This window comes from Seriola lalandi, unplaced genomic scaffold, assembly GCF_002814215.2.
Source record: "Seriola lalandi dorsalis isolate HSWRI2012SDOR001 ecotype SW California unplaced genomic scaffold, Sedor1 jcf7180002054317, whole genome shotgun sequence".
Lineage (NCBI taxonomy): Eukaryota > Metazoa > Chordata > Actinopteri > Carangiformes > Carangidae > Seriola > Seriola lalandi.
Genome location: NW_019524870.1, coordinates 997,649 through 1,006,073, shown reverse-complemented (window position 1 = coordinate 1,006,073; position 8,425 = coordinate 997,649). Strand labels below are relative to the sequence as shown.

General features: G+C 39.5%; 1 protein-coding gene across 1 annotated transcript; it reads left to right on the top strand.

Annotated features, from left to right (window-relative positions):
• On the top strand, positions 1 to 8,386 carry tap2t (transporter associated with antigen processing, subunit type t, teleost specific). The gene is made up of 12 exons (XM_023406824.2): positions 1 to 231; positions 1,044 to 1,586; positions 1,694 to 1,808; positions 1,929 to 2,059; positions 2,800 to 3,005; positions 3,738 to 3,935; positions 4,600 to 4,728; positions 4,836 to 5,027; positions 5,118 to 5,291; positions 5,900 to 6,059; positions 6,812 to 6,948; positions 7,311 to 8,386. Exons 2-12 carry the CDS (start codon positions 1,082 to 1,084, stop codon positions 7,503 to 7,505), a joined length of 2,142 nt encoding a protein of 713 aa, XP_023262592.1. The 5' UTR covers positions 1 to 231; positions 1,044 to 1,081; the 3' UTR covers positions 7,506 to 8,386.
• Positions 8,387 to 8,425: the final 39 nt, after the last annotated feature.

The window sequence follows — 8,425 nt, the reverse complement described above, 5'->3', positions numbered from 1 at the left end:
ACATTGCGAAACGACGGACGGCTGTTGAGTGTGTAAACATCAGTATCAAGTTTTAAAATTGTCATACATGCAGCAAAACATAAGAAAATTGGCAGAAATGGAGCCACTGATCAATATGTCGTGTTTTATCACCTTATTTCACCCGATACATATCAATCATGCGTCACCCATCTGAAAATGAAAGTGAAAGTAAACACCCGAGCAGTTAGCTTACCGGGGACAAGACACACGGTAAGTCACCAAAGCTACAGCACTAAAGGAAAGCTACAAAAACGCTGATTTATGAATTAATTTAACGTTATGAATTCATTGGGGATAGTCAAAATGACCACAGCAGCTTATAATGTTACTGGTGTTAGGATAGCATCCATGCACACTGTGGGAAATGTCAGCTGGCAGCTAACAGCATTAACATCTCTAAAACAGACTGACAAAACTAATACTAACTGAAAAATGGTTTGTACTTGGTGCTGCATTTACCCAAGCACGTTAGATGAAGCACAGTGTCGAGCTGTTTCTACTTCGCACAGGCATTTCTATTGTATGCTAATGTTTTCCTCTACTTCACTGCATTTCTGCTCCACTGTATTTATTGTACATCTGTAGTTTTTTCATCATTAATATTTGACATACAAAGCATCAGCTTATAAAACGTGATGTATTGTTATACATTACTTAAACCCAAAGTATATCAAGTTGATATTAAAATGCAGTTTACAGGTTGATGTATCAGTAATAATATAATGAAATAATGTCTGACACTCTCATTCTGCTTGATACTTTTTCCTGTACTTCTACTTATGTAAAAATAAAAATTGAATGTAGGATTTAAAGCTGTAACAATTAGTCAACTGATTTGACAACTTTTTCTGATAATCGAATACTCGTTTTATTGATTGTTAAAGCAAAAAAGTATCTCTGCTCAAGCACAGTACATAATTAAAAACTTTGTTGAGTCCTACAACTGCTTAAAATTTTAGGATTGGCAGTCTAATCAGTAGCCTGTATAATAATAATAATAATGTTTGTTGTTGTCGGATCAGATTCAGCCTTTTGCAGTCTGACTGTCCACCAAAGGAAAATGGGAGAAGTGGCAACGTGTGGATTCTTCATTCTTCTTTTTGACGTCGTACTGAGTTTGGCTGGTTGGGCCGGACTGGTGCTGCTGGAGTGCCCCAGTTGTGGTCGACTGGCAGGTGTGTGGGCTTTTGGGGCAGTAAAGTGGGCTATTCTCCATGTTTTCACCTCCATACTGACTGATGGAAAGCCCCAGGCTGTGCTCGGCAGGATGGTAGCGCTCCTCTGCCTCCTTTCACCTGTGTTTGAAAGTAGACACTTACTTATGGCAAGTCCCGTGGAGGCTTATATGGGACCATCCCCTGACCTCAGCATGCTGCTCTTGGGCCCGATGTCCGCGTCACTGGCCTGCTTGGTTTGGGAAAAGGGACTCTGCGGTAATGGAAAGATAAGAAAAGATACCAACAAACTGAATGCAAGACAGCTGCTTATGAGGATGGTGAAGTACTTCAAACCAGACACCATTCACCTGATTGCAGCTTTTAGTTTCCTCATCTTAGGAGTCATCTGTAAGTGTGACATATTGACATTTTGCAGTATATGATCACATTGCAGAAACATTATATACAGCACCGCTTCTGTTTACTTAATCTGTGGCATTCATCTTTCCTAACAGGCGACACATTTATCCCACTTTATCAGGGGAATGTAATCGATATGCTAAGAGGTCAAGTGCTTCAAATCAGCTCCTGTCATGCAGTCGGACAGTTGGCACTTGTCTCTCTTGGAAGGTAATGAATCAAAACTGCTGCTATGTTTTCTATTCCTTTGCCCTTTCCTGTCAACAATGACATACTTGCTAAAAACGCGATTTAAATGCAAACTAATTCTCTGTGTCTTCATCTTAACAGTGCTCTGTTCTCTGGCATGAGAGGAGGCATATTCATGTGCACCCTGGCCAGACTGAACAAGAGACTGAAGCATCTGCTGTTTCATACCCTCATGCAGCAGGAAGTGCACTTCTTTGATGAGATCAAACCTGGTGAGGAAGACGTATAAACATATCTGACGTGTGTTAAAATATTTGAAGAATGCTGGGAATTACTGGGTCTAGAAACCTTTTTTTCCACATAGATTTCTAATCTTAGACCACCTACACTACATTGCCACAAGGATGTGATTGTTTAACATATTATTTCCCAAACAATGGACTTTAATTTGTTGCCGTGACAGCCTCCACCCACATTCTGGCTGCAGGGATTTGCTCCCATTCAGCCACAATAAGGTCTGGCTCACAGTCGGCTTTTTCAGGTGATCCCAAAGGTGTTGGATGAGGTTGAGTTCAGCCAGTCAAGTTCTCCCACTTGAAACTGTGAAAGCCGTGTCTTCATGGACCTGGTTTTATGCACGGGGTCATTATCATGTTGAAACAAGAAGGGACCAAACAAATTGTTGCCACGAAGTTGACAGAACGCTTGTATCTTAAATATTGTTGTATGTTGTAACATTAAGATTCTCCTTCATTGGAACTTAGGGATATAATTCAAAGAATGGAAAAACAGCCCCAAATTAAAAGTAAACTAAAGTACAGTATGGCTATAGTGGTGTCCACATACTTCTGGCGACTAGTTACAGCTTGTAAACTCTTTTGAAAGGGTGCCCTCTTAGAAAGTGGGACCAATTTGACAAATTATTTCTGCTTCTTCTCCATGATCAAACACTGAAACTTTAACTGCTAGTTTATGCTCTTGAACTAGACCTTTTCTCCCTTTCATCTCTCAGGAGCTCTTTCCTCCCGCCTGCACTCTGACGTGGACAGGATGGGTCGCACGGTAGCACTGAACGCCAACGCGCTGGTTCGCAGCACAGTCAAAACCTGCCTCATGCTCACAGTGATGCTGGGCCTGTCCTGGGAGCTCACTGTGCTCACATGTATAGAGATTCCGCTGTTGGCCATAGTGCAGAACAAATACATCACTTTGTCCAAGGTAGGTGTAAACGACAGAACATCTGAGTAGCCGGCAATAGAGAACGGTGGTTGTACAGTGTCACTGACGGATCACTTTGCTTTTTAGTTCCAGGGTGAATTTGGTGCATGAGTTCTCCCATTAAAGTCACTGAATGTAGTTCAGCTTAAAGATTTGTAGTCACTCACTCATCACTTAAAACCTGTCGCTTGTTCAAACAGTTACTTTCAGTTACCAGTAGGGGGAGTTCTAATGCAAAAAGTTACTGATACAACAGTGATTCTTCAGGATAGTCAGTGTAGCTTCAGGATTTAGTGCAGAAGTTTACTTCCCACATACACTGAACACTTTTAAATCCCAGATTGGAGTGAATTAATAAATTAATTATTTTAGTTGACAATTAAAACTCATATCATTTTGCATTTTAATACTGTGCATAAAGACTTTATTCAAAAATGTGTTATGCTTAGTGTTAATTCTCTTGAATGTATGGCCTTCGCTATGCAGAATGATGCATGTGCAGAGTTTGATACTAGATGGCTGATTTCACATTCATCGGTTGAAGAGGGGGAAAGTTGAGTTTAACACATGGAGCGTTATTTGGGGCTTCACAGTGCAGGTAATGCACGAAGGGCATTAGATGCTCAGATCAAGAGGACTTTAACCTGTCGTGTCCTCAGCGCAGCATCATTCTGACGTGAAGAAGAATGCAGTTCCTTCTTATTGAATCGGTCTGTATTCTCTGTCAAACAGGAGCTGAAAGATCAGATACAGGACTGTCACGCTCAGAACAAAGACCTGGCCTCTCAGACCATCGGTGGGATTCGAGCAGTCCGCAGCTTTAAAGCAGAGGAAGATGAACTGAGGAGGTATAATGAGGCTCTGGAGCAGATGTGCACTGCCAGGAGGCGTTCAGGGATCTACAGTGCAACCTTTGGCTTTATACGGAGGGTAAGATGGCGGTGGTGAAGCAAGATTACACATCAGAGTCAGATCAACTCACTGTGGGCATAGGGGTCTATTTCCACCAGGAAAAGGAAAAAAACACTCACTTATGAGATAGTCAAGTTAATTTATTTGTGAAATTGTAATATACTAAGTCATTACTATAAGATTATATGTCTGAACTTTTCTGAAATTTTAAATAGTATGGCAATATTAAACTTATGCAATACTAATTTATAATTCTTGAGAGTCACAATGATAAGTTGAATGTCATTAAGTTAAAAATTACTAGATAATAATTTTAAGATATGTGATAGCAAGTCAAAATTAAGACTTTTTAAGTTAAACTGATGAGATACTAAGTTAAAACAAACTAACCATTATGAGATATTAAATGCAATGATGAGATATGAAGTCAGGATTTTCACTTTGTATCTAATTACTCTAAAACTAAAATAGTCAAAACATTTTTATCTTTCCCAACATTTCATCAGTTTTTTCTTTCCCTGGCAGGAATGGGCTTCCGTATATATGTGCATATCCAGTAATATTAAAGCACCCTTTAGTTGAGCCTGTTGTTTTTTTTTAGGAGCATATGTAATTTTTGTGATTTAGTCTGTTTTTCAACCAGAGTGTGATTTATTTCTCTCTGTGTTCTCTCTCTATTTAGCTGGTGACTCTTGGGATAAAGATCCTCATGCTTTTACAAGCCCGCAACCTCATCTCCTCCGGCCGGCTCACTATCGGGAGTCTTGTGACCTTTTTCTTGTACCAGAAACCCATGTCAAACAATTTAAAGGTGAACTATGTTACAAATAATCACAGTGAAAAACCCCCTCTGTGTATTTGCGTGTTTGAGATGTAAAATACATATGCCCGTCACTGATGATTATTTATTTTTCACAGGAGATTTTATATTGCTACGGAGAAACGGTGTCCACAGTGGGAGTCATCTCCAAAGTATTCAGCTATCTGGACAGGACACCACAGTGTAAGAAGGCGGGAGAGTTAGCTCCTGAGAAGCTGCAAGGAAGAATTGTTTTCCAAAATGTCACCTTCACCTACCCCTCAGCTCCTCCAGATAAAGTAGCACTGAAGGTATCATTGTGTCTGTAACTTTGTTAAACCTTAATCCAGTCTTGGATAAACCACAAATGCATCATTACATCATCAACATGCTCTGTCCAGTCAGTTTCAATGGAGCTGCAGCCGGGGAGGATGACAGCCCTGGTGGGTCCCTCTGGTGGTGGAAAGACTTCCTGTGTGCAGCTCCTGAAGAGGCTGTATGAGCCTCAGGAGGGACAGATCCTGCTGGATGGAGAACCGCTGCACCATTACAAACACAAATACCTCCATCAGAAGGTACAGTCGGCTCTGTGATCTGCACCACATACATTTTTTTAAAAAACGTTTTGGCTTTTTGAGTAGATTCTTTTAAATACGTGAAGTTTATTTATGTAGCAACTTGTAGCAACGGACATCACACAATGCATCACATTAAAAGACAAATCTGATACTGAAAAACAGACATAAATCTGATACTAAATGAAATAGAGATAAAAATAAAAAAAATACATGAAATAAATAAAGGCAAGTTGTGCCACTCTGTGCATCATGATCTATAATAGCAGGCTCATAGTGATACCAGTGTTGCACTAATGTCACATTCATGTTTGTGTTGCTTTGGTTAGACGCTCACGACCAAAAATATCTGACACAAAAAGGAAGTTTAGCACAGTGAAGCTCTTTATATCAATGGATTTGAATGGTGCAAAGTTTATATTAACTTGTGATGTTTTGTGTTTGTGAGACATGACAGTTCATTTTCTGAATTTCAGTTCAGTTTTTTTCCATTTCCTTATCATACAAAAATGTAGAAGTTATATTTGCACCATATTCACATCATAAATTCAAATGTTGTCGACCAGCGCTGCATTAACACTATCGTGTGTTTCAACTTTGTGATTCAGTTGGCTGTGGTGTCCCAGAATCCCGTGCTGTTTTCTGGTTCACTGAGGTACAACATTGAATACGGCCTGGAGGACTGCAGCATTGAAAGGGTGAAAGAAGCTGCACAGAAGACCAACACAAGTGACTTCGTATCTGGACTAGAAAACGGATATGACACAGGTACAGAGCTGTCCATCATCTCAAGCCTCAAGTATAGAAGATGTTTAATACTATGCATGTAGGTTATAATAGATGTTCTTATAAGACTAATTAAAACCGGTAAGTTTTAGTTACTACAGATGGTTTTCTTTGGTTATTTTTTATCATATTGGAGAGAAGTTTAGAAAGTTAACTAGCTAATGCTGTTGTTTGATTGTTTTTTTTGTATTGTCTATTTAGTGTCTCTAACATGTGGTTGTTGTTTTTTTTTATTTCACTGTACGTGTCATGCGGGAGTAGTTTGCTTATCTCTGTGGACACAGGCTTTTCATTTTGTGCCTGAGACATTTTCATAATCGAAATCGAGCCCACATCAACAAACATACATGTAGGTCAAGTAAAAAATAAACAGCTGCTTTGTTTTCTTGGAGATACTGTAAGTGAAACTGTGACAGACATATGACTGGAAAGTAGTAAAATATTAACTATATTGACATGGTCAGGGCAGATGTGATGTGAAGGGAGGAAAGTCTATGTTAATAGTATGAGGTATACAGTAGCTGATGGCCGGAGATCAAAGGCCACAACACAGAGAAACTGCTCTGGTGATGGGATGTTTCAATAATGATTGACTGATGGAGATTTAACAAAACAAACAATGGCTAAGAAGAGCAGGTGATGAATTCAGTTCAAACCGCAGACACATGTTTTTAATATATTGTATGTGTAACTTAAATGTCTGTGTTTCCTGTGTTTAACCCCCATCTTTGCAGATGTTGGAGAATGTGGCGGCAAACTCTCAGATGGACAGAAGCAGAGCATCGCCATCGCCAGAGCTCTGGTCCGAGATCCGCAGGTCATCATACTGGACGAGGCCACCAGCAAACTGGATGTTGAAGCACAGCATGCTGTAAGTAAAACATGGCTTTGCCAGTGATGACATCTTTTTTTTAACAGGAGAACGCCCCCATAACAAAAAAAATTATACCTATTAACAAGTTTAAACTTGTTTGACTTGTCAAAGTAAGAAAATAAAAATTTACAGCTTTCAAAATCTCAAATATGAAGTTTTTATGATTTTCTCTGTTTAATATTGTTGATTATTATTATTCACCCTGGACATTTCATAGACTAAACAATCAAGAAAACAGGCACCAGATTGATTGAAAATAATTGTCAGACGCTGCCCTACAGAAGGAGGAGAGTCTGACAGAGATTGCAGATTAACAGCAGGTGTACGTAGCGTAACTCGGTCCTGCTCCTGGTCCTCAGGTCCTGCAGGAGATTCTGTCTTGTGGTCGAACAGTCCTGGTGGTGGCTCATCAGCTGAAGACTGTGGAGAAGGCCGATCACATCATCTTCGTAGAGAAGGGAGCAGTCGTGGAGGAGGGGACACACCAAGAGCTCATGGCCAAGCGAGGACGATACCATCGTTTGAAAGAGGAGCTGTTCTCCCAACACAGCTGAGAGAAGCTCAGTCCCGTCTTGGCCGACTGAAATGTGTGACTATGCCTCCTGTAACCTTACAAGATGAGACAGTTTCTCATCTTGTAAGGTATAAGGACATTTTTTTAGTGCAAAGCATCTACAGTAATAGAAAGAGTAGTGTGGTCTGCATGTTTTCATGTGAGTAAATTGTTTTTACTTCTGTCTTAAAAGCACCGGAGAACAGGGAAACTGAGAATGACATCTGGCTGCTCTTCCAGAAATGAAACTCTACATTAACTAATGTAACTAGTGAACTGATGAATGTCAATGGGTCAGTAATTGTTTTAAAAGCCAATTTTGTGCTTTGATGCATTTTTAAACCTCAGTGTTTTTGTTTTTGCCACAAAAAAAAAACCTATTAAGATGTCTTCAATCTAGTGTAATAACCACTACAGGTGTATTCACTCAATTACTGTACATATGTATCATTCTGAGGTCTTTGTAGGATACTGTAATCGTGTATTGTACTTTCTACTCCACTACATGTATTTTACAGCTTTAAACTTTACAAATTCAGACTTTAGATTCTGTCAGTTTAGGTGGTTGCCCACTTCTGAGCTGAGCAGCCACAGAACTAAATCATCTCCATTCGTAGGCGAGGTGTCTGACTGTGAGCTGATGACGATTTAAACTCTTAGAGAAGACTCTGTAACCCGTTCAGCTTTATAAAAATCAACAATTCTGGATCTTAAGTCTTCTGAGATCTTTCTTGTGAACATAAAAAAGTGTTTTTATAAATCAAGGCAGCTCTATCCCAATACAATAATTGACCGTGTTTGTTCATAATTGAAACTTAGATGCAGATTTGACCAAGAAATATATAAGAAAAATATCTCAGAAATACACTATTTATTCACAAATGCAGGTCTTATTCTTTTTTGCCACTGTGTATAATTGTT